Source organism: Hirundo rustica, chromosome W (assembly GCF_015227805.2).
Source record: "Hirundo rustica isolate bHirRus1 chromosome W, bHirRus1.pri.v3, whole genome shotgun sequence".
NCBI lineage: Eukaryota > Metazoa > Chordata > Aves > Passeriformes > Hirundinidae > Hirundo > Hirundo rustica.
The window spans coordinates 10,258,933-10,286,755 of record NC_053487.1 but is presented as its reverse complement, the minus strand read 5'-3'; the positions used below and the strand labels follow the sequence as shown (position 1 = coordinate 10,286,755).

The following is a 27,823-nucleotide window of genomic DNA, read 5'->3' as shown; positions in this document are numbered from 1 at the left end:
CTGACTAAAAAATACAAGTTTTGTCTCTTTATGTTGTTTTGTAAGAAAGTGAACAGTTTGTAAGGGGAGGGAAGAGTGTTTTTGAAGTTTCATTCTGTTTTAGTTTTTTTCCCAACTGTCTTTTTTCTATTCTTTTAGTGTATGTTAATAAAACTATTTGTTAATTTTAAGGTTGAGCCTGCTTTGTTTTTCTCCTAGTCTCTCTCCCACAGAAAGAGTAAGTACTAAGACCAAAATTTAGTGAATGTGAAACCACTACAACTAACAAAAGCAGTGGGTAGGAATTCACAAATTGAGACATTCCTGATCCTCTGGACATACTGCCCTTATCAAGGACAAAATGGAGGTACATCTGGCAGCTTCTCTCTTCCCACCTCACTCTCATTTATTATCTGAACCTGCCAATAACACAATCCTTTTCAATAAATCAAACTATGCTTTAAAAGATATTTGCAATGCTGAAAAATTAGGCATAAATTGTCACATAAAGCAAAAAGTATTTCCTCAAAACTGGTAGAAGACAGCATTGGAAGTGTTTGATATATTGATAATACTACACATCCTCCATAGCAGACAAGTACTTTTGCATTTAGGCAACAAGGTTCATTGTTGCCAGCTCACAGAAGCCAAACAATTAACAGAGATCCTTTAGAAAAGCCTGGAAAATCTGAGGGTTTTTTCAGTTGTGTAATTTATAAAAACTTGCCCTCACTGTGCCATAACATTATATCAGACGTATCTCTGCTAAACATGCCATCTGCTTACACTGAACCAGACAGAGACCACTTAAGTTTAGTGTTACCATAGCAGCCTTTTGAGAAAGTAAAAATTTATTAATAACTTCGGCCTAATCCCAAGGAAGTCCAACAGTCATAATTCATTAGAAAGTTTACTAGAGGGTACCATTACATTCATGCCTTTAAGAGTCTTTAAAAGTCCACATATAATAATAACTCTATAATATCTCTATTTAAGAGTGAATTTGAATTGCCTGAGTAACAGCTGTCTGGCAAACAGGACACGATGGGACTTCCTTTTCACAGATTTTGTTGGCACACTCCAGGCAGAAGAGATTGTGACCACAGGGGACCAGGGCTGCAACAACTTGGTTCTCGAAGCACATCATGCAGTTGTTCTTCTGTCTCGACTCAGGGGGTGAGCTGGATGTGGAGCCACCATTGGAAGATGAATAGCTGTTGGTGCCATTGGAGAATGCAGGGATGTAGATGGGAAGGCCTACTTGGTGGCCAGTGCTAGGTGGGTCACTACTCACTCTCCCAGCCAGTGGGTGATCCAGGCTTTCTGGAAATGTGGGTGACAGGCAAGGAGTAGATGGCTGTCTCCCTCGGCATTGAGGCTTGGCATTACTAGCAGGGTCACTACCAAAGCCAGGGAGAGGGTTTACAGGTTCAAAAGGAGTCCAAATGGTTTGGGAAGGCATTGATAAGGAGTCATACACAGGAGAGTCAACCGTGAAGTCTTCCGTGCCCACTGAAGGCAACATTTCTCCAAACCAAAAGTTGCCTGTGCTGAACGGACTTGGGCTGAAGTCAGCCAATCTATTGCTTCCAAAACAGGAATCTGTGGAACTACTTCCCAAGGAGCTGGAGCTGTCATTCCTAGAATTAGAAAGCATTCTGGTGCAGCTAAGAGGGACGGGATTAGATGCAAGCCATGCAGACTTGAGAGTGCCTCCTTCAAAGCTCACATCTGTACCATTGTAATGGAAATCATTCTCTTTATTCAGCTTAATGTAGTTCCCAGTACGCATGGCTATATGCATCTCTATCTCCTCACGTGCACAGTTGACATTTTCAGGCATTCCTGTGACTTCGAAGACTGGCTCCTTGTCCCTGCTGGGGGTGACTATGTAGGTATGGGTCTGCTGCTGAATTCTTTTGATTGTAGCTCCTTTTGGTCCAACCACCAGCCCAACTACACGGTAAGGCACCCTGACTTGGACTGTCATCTGACCTGACAGGTTAGGGGTACATAGCAGGCCTCCCAGGGCAGGACTGCTCTTGTTGCGTGATGCTCTGATCATGGAGAAGTGTTCAGCAGCTGAGAGAATTTCCCTTTTAGCCATGGCTACGTCCTCCTTTCGCCCAGTGACAACAAAGACGGGTTCTTCTCCACGAACAGGGGTCTTAATGTAAGTATTTGTCTTGGCCCTTAGTGCTTTTATTTTGCAACCTGTTTAAAGGAAACATATACAAGGTTAGCAAGACATCCAAGTTTAGAAATCCACAAGAATGCCATCAATTTTAAGCTGTTTGAATTTCAAGAAACTATAGGGTGAAACCAGAAGCAGCTGTTTCAATCTCTGCAAGCCACATCAGCAAAAGCAGTAACAACTTATACCTATTATTTCCAAACATGTCTCTGATACTTATAGCCACAAACTACTTTAGCAATGTTTCTTGGGCTGGTTTAGCCCAGCAACTCCTCAGTTGCTATTAGATGGTGAATAAACATGAATGACTTTTTCCTCTGTCAGCCACCTTTGTGATTATCCCATATATACTGGTAGGTTTAAATTTTTTTTCATTGCTTGGCCAATTATTAGCCAATAATCTACTGCCACACATATTGTATTAATTTTCACACCAATGGCTGATTAAACTGTATCACATGTCCTGCCGCAATGCAGACAATTTTATCCAATCATATAGCGACACAAACTACTTGCTACACCTTGAAACTTCTTATTACCTTTATAACTACTTATATATCTTAACTTTAAAACCTTAAAACTCTCCACTACCTAGGCTTAACATGTTTCTATCTAAACTACAAATCCACATTCTTGCTTATGGTCTCTAAAGCTGGAAGCTTTTTCCAAGGCCTCAAGTCGAGCCCTGTATTCTTTGCTGTATTTGGGCCTGTGTGCATGAGGTTTTGAGAATTTTCTGTGCCTTGATTTCCCACAGGTATACTTCAGTTATTTCTAAGATCCTGCAAAAGGAGTAAAGGTTCACACACAAGTTTGCTGATATATTAGCCTTCTACCAACAAGCATGACCTAAAAGCAAATTAAACATTTACAAGTGACAGAAGTGTCTGTATTGCAACCTGTGTAGGGTATATATAAAAATTATTAACTGAGAACACTTCTTTTTCTTCCTTTAATCAGGAAGTGTTATTTAAAACTTTGCTTTTCCCTGGGGGATGAAGGAGCCACTCCTTGAACTGTCAAGTAGGAGTTCAAGCAATTTGTTGCATGCAAATAAGGCTTACTATGTAATAGCATGTGCCTACGTGGAATTTCTCTCATTCATTAACTGAGTAAATACAGTCTGAAATAAAAGCAAAAAGTTAATGAAATATTTGTTTTTGAATTTCAGGAACTGAATTATAAAGTTTGCTACGACACAGTGACAACAGGCTCTTTCCCAAGATGCTCAAGGCATTTTGAAAGGCGTGGTACATACAGAAGCCCCTTTTACCCATAACAGGACCAGAAAAGCAGGCATTGCAAAATGAAGAGACACAAGCAGGTCCATGACATGCAAGACAGTCTACTGGATTCAGTTTTAATTGAATTTATTCTATTTTAAAACAAATTCAAAAGCATGTCACAGGAAATATTATTTTATAGTGAACTTCATCTTGAAAAAATTATAAGTAACATTTTCAGATCAAGTGTTTTAAGCATCATTTCATTTGCAGCAATTTATTCAACTTTTCCTTATTTACTTTAAGCATCTTATAACCGTTTGGGTACTCAAAATAGTCCCTCAAAATAGTGTTTTGTTAGTCCTTTGCACCCAAGGTATCACAAGCAATAAATTGTACAGTTAGAAAACCACACAAAGATGCACTTTATTCAGTACTATCTACTAATAAAAAGAAAGTAGCAAACATGCAGATGCTGGTTAGAATAGAGGGGAGGAACAGCTGCTTTTTGAAGGGCCCCTGCACATAGCAAGGACAAAGGCTCAACACAACAGCCCTTTGTTTTCGTGACACAGCTGGAAAGAAAGTTCATTAATGTTCAATAGCTAGTGAGGGCTCTGAAAGGCCCTACCTCCCCCAGATAGCACAGGAGGGCTCCCACAAGAGAGGGTGTGAAGCACAGACATCTGTGCAAAGGAGGGGATGCAGACCAGAGAGCCAAACATGTCAGTCAAAAAGAGCAGTAAGTGTCAGCAGGAGAGAACAAACCCATAAGCCTCAACTTCCCACTACAGTCCACTGAGAAGGCACTAGTGTTCTACGAGATAAAAAAAAAAAAAAAAAAAAAGGGAAAACAGACATGAGATGCCTTACAGTGGTGGCAAAGCACACATCCTTTGAAGCCATGCCATTTCCTTACATGTACCAGAGAGCAGCACCTCACTTTGGCAATTTACTCCTTCCATCTCTTTGTTTGCATTTCTCCTTGTAGTAAATCTGCTGGCCCACTCCATTCCCATTCCTTCCCAGTTACTCAGAAAATATAGTGGGCTCAAACATTAAACCCAAAGGATCTGTAAAATGGTGCCACTGAAGTTTTCACACTCTTTGCTGGAACACCTAAACCCAGTTAGTCTCCTGATGTGCATCAATTATTCTCCAATATACACAGATTACTTTCATTTGCTCCATTCCACCCAAGTATATATCCTTATTTCCTGAAAAATTACAGAGGCAACATTTAAAGAATACTAGAGGCATTTAGACATAGACATCTAAATAGCAATATAATTCTATATTATATATCACAGTTCAGAGCCCACTTACTTCCAGATTCCAAACAGCCTTACCAAGTATTACAGCTTACATTGTAGACAAGATTTTCCTGATATTTTAGAAATTCAAATTAAGTTAGAATTATGCACCTTCAAATCCATTCCCTGCAAATTCCCAGAGATTGCTTTGCCAGTGTCACATTTCCAAACCACTCCAGTATAAAGAAAAGCCTTCTTGCCGTTCCTCAGGCTGCAGAACAGTACAGATCAAGATGGGTAGAGCTTCGCTTTTAAGGTATGAGTCACATACCTAGAAAGCAGAGGCCAAACACTGCCTCAAATCCCTGTAGCAACAAAACAAGACTTTTAAACATCAGAAAGTAGGCTTCAGTGAAAAGCTGACTTCCCAGACTATCAAGATCAACTTTCAATCTTTATCTGAAAAGTTAGAAAGAACTGAAGAAAGTCGCTGTTGGAGAAGATGAAAACTTAGTAGAAAAAACATCCTACAAATATGAAGGTTTAGCAGAAGGCTCTCTAGAAATAAAAGCTAGTTTTGATATAGAAGAATAAAAGAAATTTCAAGCTGAAAAACTCCTGAAGCAGAAGTTACTGAATAACCTAATGAAACAAAGGCTGAGTCTAGGGTTTCGGCTAGAGCAAAGGTTTGTTGACCACAAACAAATACCAAGTAAAGATAAATCTCAAGAGAAGCAGAAGATACAATAGGTAAACACACATGCTGATGTAGCAAGAAGAGAAAAGGTTTAGGATTTTTCCACTGCAAGAAGACAGAAAGACCACCTAAAGTTTAAACTGTAACATACTAACTCAGGTGATTGGATAGTAGTAACTCCAGTATAGTGATGCTAATAGCTATGATAAGTTAGAAGTTATGGTAAAGGTATTGTGTATGTTGCTGATTGGTTGTATGTATTAAGATGCTCTGTAAAGAAAATATATAATGCTTTGTAACCAGAACTAGGGTGGCTTCAGACTTGCCTATCAGCTGGGGCTGGCAGCTGAGGGCTAGGCTCTGTCACCCCACGACCCAGGACTGCTGTTATACCATCTAAGCAATAAACAGCATTTTAAAGAGCCGCCTGATGTCCCACATCCTTCTGAAACTGTCGTCTTCTACAAGTCACCACATACAAAACCCAATATTTCTGAATGAGTCAGTCAATACTCACTGGATTTTGTCTACAAGGAGTGCTGGAAACCCCCACAAAAGACTCAAGTCAAAATACAAGGTCAGTAGCCCATTATACCATTCTAGCTAAATGACCTTACTATTTGCTTTTATTCAGGTGCTCTGGTTTCCCACCCTCCTACATTAGTCACTACTGAGGCAATGCTGCAAAGCACAGCTGATCCCATTCCCTCTCCAACAATTCTGCAGCCACAATAAGTTCTGTCAGCTATGAAATCACATGGCCAAAGGATAAATCAAGAAGTTTCTGTATCTAAGCTCAGGAGACTGGGAAAGACAAAGGGGAAGAAAAAATATATCACCCACGCTTTTGAAATAAATAAGATTTTTGTAACCAAGATTTTGAAGTACATAGGAAAAAAGCCTGAAAAGGGGACTTCTAGACCAGAAATTTCATTTAATCAAACCTTTTCAAGTGATTTTAGTTTGGTGTGATAACAGAAGTCTATTCAATACCAGTTACCATCCTTGGTTCAGCAGTATAAGCATTCCTAAGCAGCACATTCAGCCATAAGCACATACAGACACAGTTAAAACAAAAACCTTTTGGTTTGCTTTCATTTAGGCAAAGATTTAGTGCTTGCCTGCCCCGGCACCTGACGAGGAGCCAAGCCTGAGCCAAGTTCTGTAGGCAGTGTTCACCCTGTGCTGGCTGATTTGTATCATTCTTCTCAAGCCTTCTCATTTTTTTTCCCCCTTAAGAGGATTATTTGACTATACATTTTAACCACAAAGTGAACATTATACTCCTCAAGAAACTTGAGGGTAGCTCTAAAGGAATAGTTTACCTCCTACACTGCCAATTTGAAATGATCAAATACTTCCTAATTAAAATGAGATGATAGGAAGACAGATTAATTTTTTCCCCTTGAAATGAGAGTTTAGTAGCCATAGCACCTGCAGTCCTCATCCATCACACAGCAACAACCAGCTCAGCCCTCACTCCCCCTTTCATCATCACTAACAGGATGAGATACATCAAACCCAGTCTCAGGCCATTCAATCCATGAGGGAAACTCCCCAATGGAGCCAGCAGAGCCAAGTGACTGCAGTGGGAACCCTGTGCACACCTGCTTCACACCACACCACCTGAGCTGCTGCCATGAGCCAAAAAAGCATTCGACTCCTGATCTGCACAGCCATGGAGAAATGTAACCTTTCCCCCATTTCTTTCTTCTGCTGAATTCACCTCCATGTCACACAGTGGGAATGAGACAAGGATCAATTTATAGATGAGGTTCCCTTTGTTGTGTGGTATCCTCTCTCTCACCATGGGACAGAAGTCCTTAATCCTTCCAATTATTAATAGTATCAAAATGCAGCCTGTCACAGCAAGGACACACCTTATACCCACATTCCTCTTGTCAAGTGCTGCAAAACTGGGGTTCAGGCACACACAGGAACTTAAGCCTTCTTACCATCATGTCTGTTTAATTTTGCCTCCCCAATTACAGAGAGCTTTAGGAAAAAACAAAAAGCTGAAAGAAATTTATCCAAATAGAAGCCTCAAAGTCATGGTGGGTAAAAATTCAGTGAGCAGTGTCGTTGTGCATTATTTGGGTTTATATTGTATTTCATTTTTATATTGGGTTTTGTAATGGTTTCTTCTGTACTCCCCTGTTCTCCTGGAAAATGTATCATGATGTTTGTCCCTGCTCCTTCTCCCCACCCATCCTCCCATACTGGAATGTGACCCAACTCTGTCCCACTCCCACCTTATCCCTGATTGGGTAGTGGCTTGTCCCTGCCTCTAGCCCCTTCCCCCTGGGTAAAAGCAAGGAGACCACATGGGAAAAGTCTCTCTGGCTCTTGGGACCAGGATGGGGATGGGGACTGGACTGAGCTCTGGACTCTGCGGGGGGCAGGACCCCAGAATAAAGCCGTGATTCCCCCCGGACCAAGGGCAGACTCTTTCCTTTTGCCATCGACAGATGCCTACTCTCTCTAAAGAAAAAGGTTTGCAGCCCCTGAGATCTTTAAGGCCCTGAAGGGAAAATTCCTTCTGGCATGGTTTCTCTCTCAAGCTAGCCGAGGCAAAAACGGAGCACAGGCTCCAAGGGAGAGAGAGCCACTTCAGAGCAGCCCCTGTGAACCACAATCAAATGACAACACCAGTTTGTTTTCCTTCCCTGCTCCTGACAAGTAACTAGCTAAGGGGATCAAAAGTGAGAAATTCCTGCAGCTCTTCAAACATACAAATCCTGTGTGAAGCCACCAGTGCTGCCTAGGCTGGAAGAGCAGCAAGCAGGGTGAAGTTATATTAGCACCAACTCATCTCTTAAACAGGAGGGAGGGATGACGAACAGCCCTGACCAAGTCTGGCATCCTTCAACTTATCCCCAGAGCAACCACAGATCTCACAGCTCATCAGCACTAAAGAGAAAGCCATAGTTCACAGGAATATATTTTTCAGTAGCTTTGCAGTTATCTGATGAAAGACAATATTGTATTACAGCTTCCATTCTGAATACTGTCTTTAGCACTCTGACCACCATAATAAGTTGACACCAAGTAGCAAGGCAACAACAGAATAATTACTGACATCAACCCCAAACAATGAGATGCTAGCAGAGCCATAGCTAATTTCTTGCCTAGAAAGCAAGGCCAAGGTCTGGGAAGTCCCTCCAGACCAGCAGGGGATAGCATAGCATCGGCAAGTATGCTGATGCAAACATGCAGGGATTTGTTTTATATGAGCCTGCAGCAGCTGTATATGGACACAGCTTTAAAGGGAGAGTCTGATAAGCTGGCACAGCCCTTATTTCATTGCTAGGTTGCTACAAATTTTTAATCAGAAAACAAGAACCCCTACGACTATGTGCAAATCCTTTGTTACCTGTTACCTGACTGAAACACTGGGTGGTAATACCACAAGGCCAACAGCTGCTGGTCTGCAGAGCATAACACTACACACCTGATTAACAAAAAAAAAAAAAATCTACTTCATTAAGAATGACTGCTTGACATATATTTCAGAAGAGCTGTTCATTCCCAAGCTGCATTCTTTTGTTTAAACAGAATGCTTCCTCTCAGTTGTGAAATGACTAAAAGTATTTCTACAGTTTGTGATTATATAGTACAAAAAAGATAAATGCCCCATTTATTAAGCAGAGATGAAGTTGCATTGGGAGAGAAAATGAAAACCTATTCTAAATTGTTTAATGGCTAAACCTCCATCAGCAGGCTGGCTACACAAGAAAATTAAAACCAGAACATTTGTGGCATTTCACTGGGTTATTAAAGCCATTTTAAATACTAGCTGTTATCTAGTCAGTTGATAGTGACTAGTTACTATCACCTTTCAACTAAGATCAATTAATTTCATCTCACACCTTGTTTTAATTAGTGGACTTGAAAATTATAACTCTTGATAATTTTTTTTTAACTGGCTCTTGAATATAATTAGTTGATTTAAGGAAGATGAAGATAGTAATTTCTCCACACTTGCAAAAGATACTGATCTACATTGTACTGAGTTTGTGTGGCCAGGTTTTGGTTGCCAGGGGGCTGCAGGGGTGGCTTCTGTAAGAAGCTGCTGGAAACTTCCCCTATGTCAGTGTAAGAGCCGGTCTGAAGTTCCCCTCATTTGCCTCACGATCGTCATAAGGACCCTGAGGACCCCACTGGAGTTCTGGCCTGCTCGAGGTGGTTGCTTGCCAATCATCCGCAGGTGCATTTTCCTGTGTCACCACGCCACGGTACACTGGCTTTGAGCAGTGTAATGGTGTCATGGGTGAGTACGGTTTGGTTTTTTAGTTATAAAAGAATGTAAAATAATTCTCCAGGTCAGGACCTGGGAATTGCTTTGGAAGGGACAGAGACCTATCAGAGAGATAGTTAGAATATTGACATCTATTCTGACCACTGAAATTGTTGGCTGCGACTTTGGGAAGTACCATATAAAACCCCAGGAATTTCCTGTAGGTGGGTCTTTTTTCTTCTTCCTTTGCCCAGAGAGAGACAGGTAACATTGAGCTGGGCCTGCTGCTCCCCCCTTTTGGGGGGGAAGCTGGCCTGAGGCCTGGCTGGATTCCATCGGCTCCCAGGTGAAAAGGGGGGAAGGAGAGAGTGCTGTTTTTTAACAGCTACTTTCTTCAGACTTCTTTAGAGCAGGGAGAGATCTCTGCGAGGCCCTGATAAGAGCTATGGGCACCATTTGGGCTGAGGCCATCCCGATTTACACTGGGGGGGGGGCTGAGAAGACATTTATGATCCTGCCTGTTTTTTTTTAAGATTCCGGACTGCCTCAGTGCTTCAATCTCTGATGTTTCTGTGAGTTCTTCCTCCCTCATCAGCTCGGTCTTGAACATCTAACACCACGAGCTACAGAGAGAGAGACAAAGACTCTGAGCAGATTTAACTCTTTCTTAGCAACATGAAGCTTCCAGAGCTTAGCCCTTCTCTGAGAGAGTAAAGAAGGACAGAGTGAACATAAAGAACAACAAGATGAAGTCAGTAAAGCAAGAGTGAAAAGCCTATTAAGACAGAGGGTTGAAGAGTTAGTCGTTCTATTCTTACTTGAGCCATGGAAATGAACTTTATATTTAGACCATTCCTTTAAATCATGGGAAAGATATGCATTTGGGGAGATGATTGGTTAGATTTGCGTGTGGATTTGAGCAAAGGTGTTTGTGATGAACTAAGTAATATCCTATAAGATGCTTGAACAGAGATAAAGATGAGAAGCCCCCTGCGCCAGTGAAGAAGTGAGAAGATATCTCTGTACCTTGAGGTGAAGAATCCTTTGCTTTGGAATTATTCATCTTTAAAAGGTGACACCCCAGTATGCAAAAGTCTAAGACCCATGACCCATAAGCAGCTTGGGAAACTGCTCCTGGGAGGAGTCACAAAAGCAGGTTTTCTCCGGGCGGTTGTTTTTGTGACAGTTTAAAACCCACAAGAGAACTGTTCTAAGTTGTCAGTGGGATCCATGACTCAAAAGGATACTCTTCCCCTAATGAATTGATGAAAGACTATTATCAGATAGTGAAACTGACTAAAACTTACAAGTTTTGTCTCTTTATGTTGTTTTGTAAGAAAGTGAACAGTTTGTAAGGGGAGGGAAGAGTGTTTTTGAAGTTTCATTCCATTTTAGTTTTTTTCCAACTTTCTTTTTTTTCTATTCTTTTAGTGTATGTTAATAAACTATTTGTTAATTTTAAAGTTGAGCCTGCTTTGTTTTTCTCCTAGTCTCTCTCCCACAAAAAGAGTAAGACCAAAATTTAGTAAACGTGAAACCACTACATTAATTGGTGTTTCCGCCTGGTTTGAAATTAAAACTCTGACAAATGGCAATACTGTACCTGACATTTGTACCTGCTTCACGGTCCCTGCTGCACGACAATAGCCTATGAATTTCCCCACCTCTTGGCCAAGTGGACTTTCTGGGGTAACTTTGGTGGTCCCCCACGGAAAATCCCTCATCTGCTCCACAACCACTGTGACAGACAGAGATCGAAGCCCCCTCCCAAGGACTGAGATTGAGACCTCTATACGAAGCCCCTTTCAAGGACTGAAACATGAGGCCCCTACAACCCTAATATGGGGGGGGGGGGGGCTGACTGAGCCAAAGCAAGATGTTTGCCTGCAGGTGTGGTCGTTGGACCAAGAAGACAATGGCTCTCGCTTACTGCTGAGAGCATGGACTACCTGTTCCCCCTCGGTGGCTTCAATAGACTTACCTGTTCCCCCCTGCAATTGAGGACTATAATAAAAACCCCTGAGTTAACCAGAGATTTCGAGAGAGACTCTCCCCAATGTGACAGGTGGACCCATCGACCGGACCACGAGGACTTCATCTCCACATTTGGTAGCTATATCCCCTCTTTCCTCTCTCTCTCTCTCACTCTTAATCCCTCTATTGCATTTGCTATGGTCAATCAATAAAAGGTGCATTTGTTTTAATGCTGAAATCCCCTCTGCGTTGTGTTTTGCACTCTGAGATCAGTAAATGAACCATCATGACTCCCGCTTGTACGAGTGGATCGTGACAGTCAGACAGAACCAATGCCAGCCAGCTCCAAGATGGACTCACATGGGAGCAGGTGGATGTTTAAAAAAAAGGCTGTGACACTGTAGGAAGCTTGCACTGGAACAGGATCCTGGCAGGGACTTGTAGAGAGAGGAGCCCACACTAGAGCAGGTTTCCTGGTAGGACTTGTGACCCTGTGGGGGACCAACACTGGAGCAGGTTGTGCCTGAAGGACTGCACCCCATGAAAAGGGGGCCACATTGGAACAGTTCATTAAGAAATGTTGCTTGTGGGATAGACTTACATTAGAGAAGTTCATGAAGGATTGTCTCCTATGGAAGGGACCCCATGATGGAACAGGGGAAGGACTCTTCTCCCTGAGCAGCAGCAGGAACAACATGTGATTGTTGGAAATGATATAACTTTCCTAATTATTTTTTCTAATTAATGGCTTTAATTAACTTTTAAATTGATTTAATTAATCATAAGCAGTGTATTAATCATAAGAGGTTAAGCAGTGTAATTTTCCACTCTGGCCAGCACATAGCTAACTTTCTTTTCACAGACTCTTTTTGTTAAAGTGTGATTATTAGATCACTGAAACATTTAAGTTTTGCTAAACTAACCCTGATAAGTTTCAGTGAACAAAGCTTGGGAGAGTTAAAGGCTGGACACCTGGAATCCAGAATTTATAGTCCTTCAAGGACATGTTAGAGTAACCAGGAGATAAAGAAGAGACTAACAAAGACATTTCAGCCTGACTGCTGGAGACTCCCTGTCTGAGAAAAAGATAATAAAAAGAGTGAAAAATATGGACTAATTAGCATGGGAAGCACAAAATCAATAACCAATAGAAGACAGAATACTAATTAATGAAGAGAATTATGTAATTTAGAACCAATAAACATTAATTTCTTTGTTTGCTAAAAATGTATAAATAAGTGAAAAGTTCTGAAAGTGGTGTATGTGGCTGAAATTATCCACTATGCACCCTGGCCCAAATAAAGTAATGTCGACTCCCTAATACTAAAAGAAATAGTGTTAGAGAGTTTCATTTACCCTGACATTTTTGGTGACATGATGAACTGACTGTAACCCCCATTCCCTGTCTACCTGCAATGCTGGGGGAGGAGGTAAGAGCCCAGGAAGGAGGGAGGGGTGGAGGGGGAAGGTGGTTTTAAGGTCTTATTTTACTTCTCATTATCTTGTTCTGATTTTGTTAGTAATAAATTCAATTAATATCCCCAAGCTGAGTCTGTTTTGCCAGTGATGGTTATCTGTGAGTGATCTTTCCCTGCCCTTAACTCTTGAACCTTTCACTATATAATAATAAAAAAAATAGAGCATTTTATACTAAAGTTATTTTTCCTTGCCTCCTGGCCCATCAAAAACTCAGCCCTGCAATTACAAGCTTTTAGTTACACTGCAGTGTCTTAGGGTGACTTTATGATACTTGTATCCCCTATCATCTGATTTGTTTATGCTGGATATTGAGTTCTGCACCTTTAAAACTAGATCCTAGAGCAAAGGGGGAGAGAAGCGCATAGTTTGTTTTCAGAAACTGCACTTGCTCCCCTGCATTCTTTCTCACAGACTGTGTTGTCTGCAGCACGGACAGTGGGAGAGAGCTCTCCTTTGCTTTCAGTTTGTTTTTTTAGCTAGCTGAGGCAGAGAAGTTCCCTGGACTGTGGCTTTTCTTTTTCTTGGAACTGATCAGCCCTGCTCCGGACTGAAAACCCAGAAAAACACTGGAAGCTCATGCCTGTGGCCCACTGGGGCCTGGGACGTGGCATTTTCCAGCGCAGGAGGGACTGATAAGAGACTGAGTGAGCCAAGCTACACCCCACGACAAGGACTTTCTGAATTTGCCATCTCTTCAGAACAACCAAAGGTTCCGTTGTTTAATATTATTAACTTTTTCATGTTTGTGAGTACTTTGCTTGTTAAATAAACAGTTTTTTCCACTTTTCTCAAAGGAGGTTTACCTCCTGAACTGGTTGGGGGAGAGGCCGCTTGAATTTGTTTTCTAGAAGAGACCCCTTCAGGAAGTTCCCTCCCAAATCTGTCCCAAACCAGGACATGCAGTTACCAAACCCCTGTGCCTGCCTGTGGAACATATCAAGATGGCTCTGTATTAGGTCTGGCTGAGCCATAGTTCATTTCCCCAAAGTAGCCCTCACAGTGCTATGCTTTGCATTGGAAGCTAGAAAGGTGTTGATAACACACCAGTGTTTTGGCTACTGCTGAACAGCTCTGGTACAGCATCAGTGCTGTCTCTCAACATTCCCACCATTAGGGGCTGGGAGTGGGCAAGATCCTGGGAGGGGACACAACTAGGCCAGCTGACCCAAATTAACCAAAGGGATATTCCATAAGGGACATAAAAGCTAAGAAAAGGAGGAGGAAGGGGGGCATTCCTGTTTGCCTACTGGAGCAACTGCTACACATGCTGAAGCCCCACTTCCCAGTAAGTGGCCAGATATCACTTGCTGATGGGAAGTAGAAAGTAAAAAATAATTTTTCCTCTTTGCTTCTTCGCTCACAAGTTTTCACTTTTGCCTTAGTAAACTGTCTTATCTCAACCTACAAGTCATTTTCCATCTTATTTTCTCTCCCCTGCCCAGCTGGGAAAGGGGAGTGGTAGAGTGACTTGGTGGGCACCTGGTGTCCAGCCAAGGTCAACCCACCACAGACTCACCTCAAGTTTTGTGCACAGTTTTGGGCACCTCAGTATAAGAAAGCTCCCATTATAATTCCACCATACCCATTTCTAAGCAGTGACTGACCACTTAGCATTAGAACATGTAAAAAAATACAAAGCGAAGATGATACATGACTTTCCTACTTGTCATTATCCAGCTGGAGCTGTAGAAGTGTTTTTAGGCAAGATACTTTCCAGACCAGCACTTCAAGCTCAAGTGCACCAGGTGGTGCAGCCACACAGGCTTTGCCTAAGTACCAGGACAGAGGAGTCTGGAGATCTCAAGTATTTTAACCAAGAGACAAGGAATTGAGGTTGACCACTTGGCTGTGCCAGATCAAAGGAAGCAGGACTTTGTTTGACCCTATTGGTGCCAAGCTAAGAGATGAGAAAAGAGGGCAGCTTTAAGAGTCTCTGATGATGTTGAGAAAGCTTTCCAAGAGAAGGCTACTCAAAAGCTCTCAGTGATATTTCCCTCTTCTAAAGAAAAAAGAGCCCTGGTTCAAGAACCATGTAGAAACTCTTTATTAAAGATTTCTTAGGCATGTAATAATTTATCAGTTGAGATATATATATATATAGATAGATATCAGTATTGTACAAAATGAAGTAGTCAGTCTACACACTGTTTCCTTCTATATATCAGTCCAGGACACTATCAAATCAGCAATCTCACAAGCAGAAGAATACTCCAATTCCCAAAACAGATGGCAACTCTGAAAACAAGGTCCATGGAGTAAAAAAGCCAGAGGGCAGCAACTTGTATTATTAATTACTTGCACTGCTGTAGCACCAGGACTAAGGTAGCAGCTGTTGAGCCAAATTAGGAAGTTACAATAGCAGAAAAGCAATAGTTTTAAGACAGAGAGTACATCCAACAAATAACTACAGGAGAAAAATTGTTTTGATTAGGAACATTGATCTACTGAATGAAGCAGATTTGTGTGAGTAACAGCATGGGGAAAACTGACCTGCATGATGATATTAAAAAGAAACACTATTCATGCCATGCGGTAGATGGTCAGTAAAGGAAAGTTGCAAAAGACAATGCAAATCTTCACCTACACCAAAACCTTGATTCAAAAATGCTGCTAGACCTGTGTTTTTATGGACAAAATCCCACAGTATACTGTCAAAGGTAAAATAATCTAGAAGGTAAAAAGTAACAGATACCGTGTCTGTTCAAAAGAGAAACAGAGAACCTAATGCAGACTTCAGAACTACTGACACATCAGTGAAGGAAACAGATCTCAGACACTGACAAAATCTCATGCTCTTAAAGGAATACATGAAAGAGAAAATGTAGACATTAAGGAGTAATTGAAATTGGAAACAAATGCTTGATTTAGAGCTCTTTGGACTTTTCTTTTGATTAAATAAAAGTGTACTAGTGCTCAGCAACATTTTTTGTTACAGGAAGTTTGCAACCTTATCCCTGCTAAATTTTTTGCCTGCAATGAGAAATTGGCCCTGTGGGATGGAAGCATTGCATCAAAACAAAATTTAGGATCTTTGAGATATCCAACACTCTGTTTAGAATAAAGTTTCTTTTCCAGAAATTCAGACCACAGTGTACTAGAAGAGAGGGTAACAGGGGCTGAGACAAGGAAACACACATGTGCTGACTTTACTAACAGCTTAAAATAATTCATCAGTTTCCTCATGCCAGACAGGTTAATCCAGTGCATTTCAGAAGCACATTAATCAGGTTTGCTTTTCTATGTGTATGTTATAAACATAAAAAAGAAAGCCATACTCTTTTATAACACAGCAATTTTACAAGAAAAATCAAAAGGAGCAGACAATTAGAAATTGGTATTTTACCTTCCAAGATTTTTAATTTCCACTTCATTAAAAAAATAATCTTATGATGCATTCACACATTAAAATCTACTGAATTTCTGGCAGACTACACAAAATCTCCTGAGTGTGCACTGTGTTTGGTGTCCTTCCCACCCAAGAAGCCAGACAAGAACAGCATTTATGAGCAAGGATTTACAATCCCAGCTGGAAAACCTGCACCTTTATAACACACTTCACAACTTGAGTTGGATCTTTGCATAGCACAAATGACAAATAACTGAAATCACATTCGTTGCAGGGTATCAGAGCAATAGGCCACTGAAAATTCAGCAGTAATTTCAGACTGTGCCAGGCCACAGTATGCTCACATGTTTCAGATCCTGGAGTTCCAGGCTCTAAGAATTACAAGACTTCAACTACCTAGAAAAATAGCTTTTCAACAAATAGCTCAAGTTTTATTTCAGTCTTTAGAACAAGTCATTTAATATAGCATTTAATAACCAGCTTGTTATAGAAGATGCAAAAAAATAATCTGAAGTGTAATTGCCTTTTTCACTTAAGTTAGTTGAACCTGTAGTCTTTGTTGTCTGTGGCAATTATTTGGCACCAAGATACATGACAACTTGTCATATAAATTAAACTTATTCATGAAAGCAGAAATCTTAAGAATCCATAAAAAAAAAAAAAAAAAAAAACCAAAAACCAACAAACATGCAATTCAGGTTAGTTAGCTATGCTTATGCTGACTATGCCTTAGAGATAATTAAAAACCAGTCAAGGCTATGTAAGTACTGTCAGTAATTCAGTAATACTATTATCACAACACATTGAGAGATAAAACCAGATATTCAGTATTTTTTGAAAGGACTATAATTAATCCTCCCATAGCTAAATACAGTACATAGATATCCTAACATAAGGTCTAGGATTATATTACTATTATTATATTTTATTATAATATATTTAGCTCTAGGATTGTTTTAGCACTTTTCCACTACTAAGAGTGATAGCTATTGCTTTTATTTGGCTGTTCAGCTATGTAAGGTATTTATCACTACCAATTTATCAGAATTATGTTTTTGTTTCAATTTCCAGGATTATTTTAAGCAAAGTAATATTTTGCTCAAGAGCCTACATTCAAAAACAAAGAACAAAAAAGAGTCCAGGATCATGAAATCTGCATAAAAGTGTTGCTTTAGAGTTAAGCAGCTTCCAACTCTAGTGATGTTTTAGGGAGAAAAACCACTATTGTCAGTTGTATCGAGGATATAAACACGGAAAAATCACATTACTTGGATAGTCAAAACACTGGAATGTATTAAATATATTCCAGAATTCACTATCTGAAGACAGTCAATATACTCAGGGATGCAGCATCTCTACAGGACAGACTTTGTCCCTTCCAGGATCTTTCAGGTTTTGTGTTTGTCTTTAGACACTACCCCTTTTTTTTGCATTATTCAAAAGAGATGCTAGTGTTTAAATGCCTTACTTCAAGTGCAAAGTGCAGGAGGCACTGAAGACTTAGCATCACCAACTTTACATAGGGAAAACAGTTTTCAGGTGATCCACAGAAGACTTTCACAAGTCCTTCACATGATTTAGAGATTAAAACAAAACCTAAGTTAGACTTCTAGAAGCTTTTTAAGTATGGATACATGCTTATTTAATTCCAGCTTTTCTCATGCAAACAAGGTCACCTCCTCAGCAACACAGCTTTCTTCTACCACTTCTCAAGAGCACTTTCTCTAACTTGATTTTATTTTTTTTTAAACAATGCAACTTTGTGCATGCAGAATTTTTAGCTGCTGACAGCAAAGGAAGTAGCTTTTCTGCTCAGCATGATGACTGGCTAAGTCAGCAAAGGGTGGATTCAACAGCTAGTTCAAATTCATACAGGAAGCCTGTACACTGTCAGGAATGGAATCTAGTTTTCCTGCCTCCCAGTCACATGCCTTTACAAGAATAAAAGGATACGAAAATCTTTTCCTTGTTGTTCACCTCTGAGATTTTTCTACCTCAGACTACAAAGAAATATATTACACTACCCCAACAAATGTCTGTTAACTTCATTTTTAAGGGGGCAAGGGGAATAAGAAAAGGCTGAGAACATTTAAGATTAATAAAAATAACATAAAAAAAGAAAAAAAAGTCACAAAAACCTGACAGGTTTCAGAAATAATACATGACTTTTAAGGAGCACTTAACTATTCATTAAAGTCTTAAGCCTTTTCCAGTGATGTAAATGCTTCCAGCAGCAACACATTGAACTACGGTCACAGTAACCCAGCAACCTCCAACATAGTTTCAACTATCAACCACAAGGTACATTTCAACCACTCCACACCTTCTATAGCTGTGGCACCCCACATCTGTGCACAGCTACCAGTAAAAATCCCTACACGAGACCCTGGGCTGCAGCAAGACATGCACAGCAGGACGAGGGACGTGATTCTCCCCCTCTGCCCTTCTGAGACCCCACCTGGAATACTGTGTTCAGGTCTGGAGTCCTCAGCACAAGAAAGATGTGGACCTGTTAAGGGTGGGTCCAGAGGTGGCCACAAAGATGATCAGAGGATTGGCACACCTCTCTCCTATGAAGACAGGCTGAGACATGGGATTGTCCAGCATGGAGAGAAGGCTTTGGAGAGACCTCATTGCAGCCTTCCAGTATCTAAAGGGGATTTATAAAAAGGAGGGAGAGGGGCTCTTTATACAAGCAGATAGTGACAGGACAAGGGGCAATGGTTTTAAACTGAAAGAGGGTAGGTTTAGAGGAGATGTTAGGAAAAAAATCTTTACTCAAAGGGTGATGAAGCACTGGAACAAATTGTCCAGAGAAGTTGTGGATACCCCATCCCTGGAAGTGTTCAGAGCCAAGTTGGATGGGACCCTGAGCAACCTGATCTAGTGAAAAGCACCCCTGACCATGGCAGGGGAGAGTTGGAACTAGATGATCTTTAAGGTCCCTTCCAACCCAAACCATTCTATGATTCTAATCGGGAATCCAGCAACCTAGAGCAGGGCTGTGGGAACACCACTGCATTAAGTGCTATATTTATTTCTGAAACACACACAATTGAAAAAATGTTAAATGCGTGCATGTAATAGTTTTAATTTTGAAACTGGGCAGAAACACTAATTAATGTAGTGGTTTCACGTTCACTAAATTCTGGTTTTAGTACTTACTTTTTCTGTGGGAGAGAGACTAGGAGAAAAACAAAGCAGGCTCAACCTTAAAATTTAACAAATAGTTTTATTAATACACACTAAAAGAACAGGAAAAAGAAAGTTGGAAAAAAAACTAAAACAGAATGAAACTCCAAAAACACTCTTCCCTCCCCTTACAAACTGTTTACATTTTTTACAAAACAACATAAAGAGACAAAACTTGTAATTTTTAGTCAGTTTTGCTATTTGACAATAGTCTTTCATTAATTCTTTAGGGGAAGAGTCTCTCTTAGAGTCATGGAACCCACTGACAACTTAGAACAGTTCTCTTGTGGGTTTTTTAACTGTCACAAAAACAACCGCCCAGAGAAACCTGCCTTTGTGACTCCTCCTAGGAGCAGTTTCTCAAGCTGCTTATGGGTCATGGGTCTTAGACTTTTGCATACTGGGGTGTCACCTTTTAAAGATGAATAACTCTAAAGCAAAGGATTCTTCATCTTAAGGTACAGAGATATTTTCTTACTTCTTTACTGGCGCAGAGAGCTTCTCATTTTAATCTCTGTTCAAGCATCTTATAAGATTAATATTACTTAGTCTATCACGAACACTTTTGCTCAAATCTACACACAAATCACAACAATCATCTCCTTAAATGCATATTTTTCCCATGATATAAAGGAACGATCTAAATATAGAGTTTATTTCTATGGCTCAAGAAGGAATGGAATAACTAACGCTTTAACCCTCTGTCTTAATAGTCTTTTCACTCTTGCTTTACTGACTTCATGCTGTTTTTTTTCTTTATGTTCACTCTGTCTTTCCTTACTCTCTCAGAGACAGGCTAAGCTCTAGAAGCTTCATGTTGCTAGGAAAGGGTTAAATTTGCTCGGAGTCTTTGTCTCTCCCTCTGTAGCTTGTGGTGTTAGATGTTCAAGGCCACGCTGGTGAGGGAGGAAGGACTCAAGCAGAAATATCAGAGATCAGAGCACCCAAGCAGTCTGGGATCACAAAAAGACTAGGCAGGATCATAAATGCCTTCTCAGCCCACCCCTCGGTGTAAATCGGGGTGGCCTCAGCTTAAATGGTGCTTATAGCCCTTATCAGGGGCCCAGCAGAGATCTCTCTCTGCTGCAGAGAAGTTTAAAGAAAGTAGTTGTTGCAAAGCAGCAACTTCTCCTTCCCCTCCCACCCGGGAGCCGATAGAATCCGACCAGGCCTCAGGCCAGCTCCCCCCCAAAAGGGGAGAGCAGTAGGCCTAACTAGATGTTACTTGTTTCTCTCTGACTAAAGGAAAGAAGGAAAAAGGACCCACCTACAGGAAATTAAGGGGTTTTATATGGTACTTCTCAAAGTCGTAGCTAACAATTTTCGGTCAGAACAGATGCTAATTGTTGAGGGTTAAGTTTCCTGCAGAATTTCCCCCCCCCCCAAGTTGCTAGGAGACTAAATAGTGATAGTTATACAGTGCTTAACCTGGACAAAAGAAGCTGATCACTTAGTTTTGGGGAAGGGAGAAAGCTCCGGGGAGAGCTGAGGGTGGAGGTCACAGCTCTCAGTCTTCCGGGGAGCACGGATCGGGCGGCTGCTGGCTGCCTGAAGTCCACGGTTAACGGAGGAGTCTGGTCCTGGGAATTCTACCATCTGTTAGAGCGCCCAGGAATTCGGAGTTTCTTCGCTGTCCTGCTGGATTTTGGGTCAGCCCAGGTCGAGCCGCTGCGGCTTCTCCGGCACTGCCAACTTTGCCTGCCAGGACACCCCCCTGCCTGCGGAGGATAGTCCACCGCGCCCGGCTTCCAGCCATCAGCGCCGGAGCTTCCACCGTTTGCCCTCGGGGTTCTTGGTTCCGTTTTACTATTATTATAATTGCTGTTGGTTTTTTGTCTGTCCTGTTATATTTACTAGTAAAGGACTGTTATTCCTTTTCCCCATAGCTCTGACTGAAAAGTTTTTTTTAATCTTCCAAATTATAATAACACGGAGGGAAGGATTTGAATTCCTCATTTCCTAGAGAGGCCTGCCTCTCCATAGCAGACACCTGTCTTTTCAAACCAAGACACTAATATTTTAACTAACTCTCTGATAGGTCCTTGTCTTTTCTAAAGCAATTCCCAGGTCCTGACCTGGAGAATTATTCTACATTCTTCTATAACTAAAAAATTAAACTGTACTAACCCATGACAGTGCATCATAAGGTTTTTGTTGTTTACAGCTTGCTTAGGACTCAGAAGCCCCTTTGGTCTGATAAAGTGTCTAGAGATTCTCTTCCACTGCGCAAAAAATTAGATTTGGATAAAGAGTACTGTGGAATTCTGGTTATCATTACTTTTTCAGTTAGGACTTACAAAAAACATGCTCTCAGACACAGCAGTGAAGCCTTAAGCAAAGTGTAGATGAAACTCAGCATTCCTGGTATTTCACAGCTGATGTTTTTAGGCTGCAGACATTTCAAGTTCTTTTTATACCTCAGACAGCAACAGAAAGAATATAAACTTAATCTTTGTGGAAATCTGTCAAAAGTAGCATTTCAATCTCATCACCCTTACATAATTAGATATTAAATACTGCAGTATAGAAGAGTCTGGCATAAAACTTATCTGAATTCATTCAAGATAATCCTGGAAAGATCATAGAACAGATCCTCCTAGAAGCTATGCTAAGGCACATGGAGGACAAGGAACTGATTTGGGACAGCCAACACAGCTTTACCAAGGGCAAGTCCTGCCTGACTAACCTAGTGGCCTTCTATGATGGAGTGACTACATCAGTGGACAAGGGAAAGGCTACAGATGTCATTTATCTGGACTTCTGTAAGGCCTGTGACAGTCCCACACATCCTTCTCTCTAAATTGGAGAGAGATGGATTTGATGAGTTAGATGGATAAGAAATTGGTTGGATAGTTGCATCCAGAAGGTAGCGGTCAATAGCTCAGCATCCTGATGAACATCAGTGAAAAGTGGTGTCCCTCAGGGGTCTGTACTGGGATCAGTGTTATTTAGTATCTTCATTAATGACATAGACAAAGGGATTGAGTGCACCCTCAGCAAATTTGCAAATGACACCAAGCTGAGTGGTGCTGTCGACACTCCCTCTGGATGGGATGCCATCCAGAGGGACCTGGACAAGCTTGAGAAGTGGGCCCATGAGAATCTCATGAGGTTCAACAGGACCAAGTGCAAGGTCCTGCATCTGGATCAGGACAATCCAGGCTGAGGGATGAAGAGATCAAGAGCAGCCCTACCAAGAAAGACTTGGTGCTGGTGGATGAGAGGCTGGACATGAGCCAGCAATGTGCACTTACAGTCCAGAAAGCCAATTGTATCCTGGGCTGCATCAAAAGCAGCGTGGGCAGCAAGGTGAGAGGTGATTCTGTCCCTCTCCTCTGCTGTCATGAAACCCCACCTGCAGTGCTACATACAGCTCTGGGGTCCCCAGCACAGGAAGGACATTGACCTGTTGGAGTCCAGAGGAGGCCACCAAGATTATAGGGATGAAGGACCTCTCCTGTGAGGAAAGGCTAAGAGAATTGGGATTGTTGAGCCTGGAAAAGAGAAGGCTTTGGGGTGACCTAATTGTGGCCTTCCAGTACATGAAGGGAACCTACAAGAAAGATGGAAAGAGACTATTTACAAGAGCATGCAGTGACAGAACAAGGGGGAATGGATCCAAACTGAGAGTATGTTTAGATTAGATATTAGGAAGAAATTCTTTCCTGTGAGGGTGGTGAGGTACTGGAACAGGTTGTCCAGAGCAGCTGTGGATGCCTCATCCCTGGAAGTGTTCAAGGCCAGGTTGGATGGGGCTTTGCACAACCTGGTCTAGTGGAAAGTATGATAATGTAACCAGCTGGTTAGGATGTCTGCTAGGAAGAGACTATGCATCTTCATTTTTACGGAGAGCAGAATGATATGTGAAGGATGCAGCTCTGACCAGCCTTGCTCAAGGCAGACCAAGCTGCACTACAACTGACAACACTTTGTGGGCTAGGGCACAGACACATGCAAAGCAAGTGGATGAGAAAGCCAGAGCCTCTAACTCATGCAATGAGCCAGCACAGTTCTGGACCATAAAAGGGGATGCAAGGACTAGTATGTCTTATGACATTTGACAAATATTTAGTTGAACTAATACAACTTACATAAGGCAGTCTTTAAGCATAAGTCTCCCATGAATGAGAATTTTGAAGGGCCTCCTTGCACAAAGCTTTCATGCAAGTATATTTGGTAACATTTTTTTCAGCTCTCTGTTGGGGGTTAGGTTTGTTTTTGTTTTTTTTTCTTCTTTCCCTATAGAATTTCCCCCCCCCCCATAAGTTGCTAAGAGACTAAAGACTGATGCTTAGAGGGTGCTTGACCCACACAAAAGAAGTGGAGAGGGTGGGGGAAGATCACTTAAGTTTGGGGGAGGGAACAGCTCAGGGTTCTGGGAGCTGAGTGTGCCCTCCTCCTGCACTGGGCACCGGAGAGACACGATCGGGCGACTGCTAGCTGTGTGAAGAGTCCACTGTTAACGGAGGGTCCGGTCCTGGGAATTCTATCACCATCAATCATCTGCTGGAGCACCCAGGAATTTTGGAGCTCCTTCGCCTGCCCTGCTGGAGCTGGGCCAGCCCCGTCCAGCCATCGCGGCTTCTTCAGCACTGCTCACTTTGCATGCCAGGACATTGCCCCCGCCTGCTGGGGACAACCCACTGTTTCCAGTCATCAGCCCTGGAGTTTCCGCCATTTCGGCTTGGTGCTCTCAGGGTCCCAAGAGATCAGACTGCCCCGGGCTTGTGAAACAAAGCCCCTTGAGGTTCTTGGTTCTGTTTATTATTATTATTATTGCTGTAGTTGTTGTTTGTTTGTCCTGTTATATTTACTAGTAAAGAACTGTTATTCCTTTCCCCATAGCTCTTATTGAAAAGCCTCTTAAATCTTCTAAATTATAATAACTTGGAAGGAAGGGATTGGAATTCCCCATTCCTAGAGAGGCCCCGCCTCTCCCTAGCAGATACCTGTCTTTCAAACCAAGACACTCTCCCTCCACTCCTGCTCCTTCCTCTTTTGTAGCCCTAATTATTTGTATTATAAAATCCCTCCCCATCAAGGCTAAATATTTTATCACAAGCCAAATAGTATGACACCAGATGAAAAATAAAAGCAGAAGCAGCAAATGAACCCTCAGAAACAATGATCCTATTTTTATGCAAACCCCATTATCTTGTCTTTAAGTGACTCAAAGTACTGAAAAATATCCTACAGAGAACAACCCTGATCTGGTGGAGAATAAACATGGCAGCCTAACCAGTCCTTGAAGCCAAATAGTTTCTATTTCTCCTTTAGAGGACTGTAGCAATCAGTTTTTAGTTCTGTTTTCCACCCACTCTCCTCTCCTCTGCCCACCATCCCCAGTGACACATGAACAGTCTTAAGACATTAAAACACCATTTCTTGGAAAAGAAATTTTCTGCTTGAACAGAACAGACTTGTCTGCATCAGAGGAAGCTACCTGCAAATTTCTGCTGCACAGCCTTCTATTCTCCTTTGACACATACAGCAAAAACCCCACCCTTAACTGCTAAAAACCTAAAATAAATGTAGAAAGAGAAAACAAGTCTGCCTAAGCATTGGTGCTTGGTGGGCCTTCATTTAGTACCGCATTGGTTTAGACCAATCTTACTATTTTTTCCATACTCGAGGGAAAAAAAAACCAATCCAAAGCCACGCTGGTGTAGAGACCAGGCAGCATAATTCGTGGCTCATTATCAGAGCTCACCAGCAAATAAGACATACCACCCCCAAAACAATAAAAAAATAACAGAAAAGGAAGATACAGTGGCAACTTCATTGTCTGCATTTCCACACCTACACACGACACTGCTCAGTGCTTCTCTCAATATATAAAAAGGGCTTTTAAAATTAGGTTCACCACTAGAAAGCTGGTGCAAAACATCTTTCTAACTCCTCCAAGCACCACTCCCACAAGACCACATGAGAGGCACAAAATGAAGGTGACATCACTGATATGACCTCATCCTAATGACATAATAGAGACCCACTGACTGTAGCAACAGCAATCAACAGGAAGCCATAACCCGAACAGAAAGACAAGGGCTTTCACACAGAGGAGGGCTAAACATGGCTCCTTTCTCCATCTCGTTGACTCCTCAGGTCTTTGTAATCGGTGAGCACCATGAAAAGCTGTAGGAAGTGTCAGCCCATACCTTGCTCTCCAAGGTAAATTAAAGCCCTTCACTCAAAAATCTTTGTAAAACACAGTACTAAGTTCCTACAGTGAAAGGCAGCTTCTCACTAAAGACCACGAGCCAAGCATCACTGAAGAATAAAGCCTATGCCAACAACTACCTGTACATTGCCAAGCTATCCACATGAACAAAAATGGAAGGTCTGAGCTAATCCAGTCCTGGTTTTCACCTTCTCGAGTAGGGCTGGCCTGCTGCCAGCATCCTATCCCCCATGGGGAAGCCGGGGTCTGGGAGGGAGAGGTCGTCCCCAGGGAGCATAAAGCTACTACCGAGGCAAGGGGCTGTTGCAGCCGGCCTCGAAGGGTCACGCCCCAGGGGCGTGCGGGGAGAGGCCTGCCACGAATCCCGAGGAAGGACAGCAGGCCCAGGCCGCCCCACACTCCATCCAATCCTCCACTCACCCTGGCGGCCCACGATCTCAGCCACATGCTCAGAGCTGGGCACGGGCACGCATTCGGTGGTGTTGACGCTCTTTCCGCCGATCAGCGCCGTCTGCTCACCGCAGAGGCCCACCGCACCATCGTCACTCAGGCCGCCGCCGTAAGCGTGGGACAGCATTGCCGTCATCATGCCCTCAGGATCGTGCGCCCCCGCCGCTGCCTCCTGTTCATCGAGAGTGGGCGAGAGCAGGACGGATCCCAACGCCGGCAGCAGCGGGAGCGGCTGAGAGGGCGAGGAAGACGTGAAGAGCAACAGCAGCGCGGCCAGGTGGTCCTCTTCGTCCTCGTCTTCCAGCTCCAGATCTCCCTCGCCCCTCACCGCCGCCTCCCCCGCTCCGCCAAGCCTCGGCTCCCCGAGGGAGTCGGGCGGCGGCGCTAAGCCCGCCCGCTGCCGGGCCACCCCCATCACTCCGCTGCCTCCGGCGGGCAGGCCGTGGTCGCGGAGGCCGAGGCCGGAGATGGTCTGCTGGAGCAGCGGCAGCGGGTGGGGGGGGAGGCGCGGAAGCTCGGAGACACGGAAGGCCACGGCGGCGCTGCTGCTCGGCATGGCGGGGGAGGCACCGCAGGCCGGGCAGGGCCTAGCGGCGCAGAGCCGCCATACCATGAGGAGCACGACCCGAACCCCAGGGCCGCGCTCTCACCGCACCTTTTGCCCCATAACTCTCCCCACAGCAGGACCACAGACGGCGATGGAATAGGGGAAGCAACGGGGAGGAGGTGGTCCCACCCCGCGCTCGCCGAATCGCCATTGGGCGTCAGAGCCGGTTCCTGGGCGGTGCCAGGGGTGAATGGGGCCTGCGGGGTTCGGGGAGGCCCCGCCCTCGGCTCCGCCCTCGGCCTCGCCGCCTCAGCGCTTCGCTGAGTCCTGGGACGGTGGGGTGCTGTTAAGGTCCGGTGAGACGGGGTGAGCCCCAAAACAGGCAAAAATAAAACTCAAAAGTCTCTGATGGACGTGGTGCCCTCTTTCCCCTCATGCCTTGTGTTGTGTGTTTCCCTGCTGAGGTAAAGGCTCTGATTTGCCAGTTACCATCCCTAACAGAGCTCATCTCCCTTCTCCATGCTAAAAGCAAAGGCAATTGGCTGTGGACATCTTAATACAACCATAATAAAGTGCTTGAAAGTGACCTCTCACAGTTAGCTGCTTTATTAAACAGAGCATCTTCAAGGGCAGTCCAATGTGTCAGGGACATGATATGAGCACTGCAGCTTGAACAGTTTATAGCCCATACTACAAATTAGAATCCAATAAAGCTTTCATAAGGTCTGCTTTAGGAATATCAAGTTCTTTTGACCATGCTCATATCTGAGGTGATAGACTTGCATAATGACTTTGCAGTCAATAAAAAAAATGTATAATTCTTCAAACTTCTATCCATATTGGTTATAAAATAGTTATATGAATCTACTGTCTGAAGCAGTAGGCAGTACAGAAGGATAATGGGGTATATCAAATGTAGATGCAGGTGGAAGCCAGTTGATGTAGCTGAAGTTCTGCCTCTTGGTTCACTTCAATTTGCTCGTTTGAATGGCAAAATGAGCTCACAGCTTCAGTGTCGTTGTTAGGGTGGACACGACACACAGAGTAAAATCTTCAGAAGGCTCTTTATTA

The 27,823-nt window shown here is 42.8% G+C and overlaps 1 protein-coding gene across 1 annotated transcript; it reads right to left on the bottom strand.

Moving 5' to 3' along the window:
• Positions 1–812: 812 nt before the first annotated feature.
• Positions 813–26,642, bottom strand: MEX3C (mex-3 RNA binding family member C). The gene is made up of 2 exons (XM_040088994.2): positions 26,176–26,642; positions 813–2,193 (listed from the first exon to the last, which is right to left on the bottom strand). Exons 1-2 carry the CDS (start codon positions 26,618–26,620, stop codon positions 971–973), a joined length of 1,668 nt encoding a protein of 555 aa, XP_039944928.2. The 5' UTR covers positions 26,621–26,642; the 3' UTR covers positions 813–970.
• Positions 26,643–27,823: the final 1,181 nt, after the last annotated feature.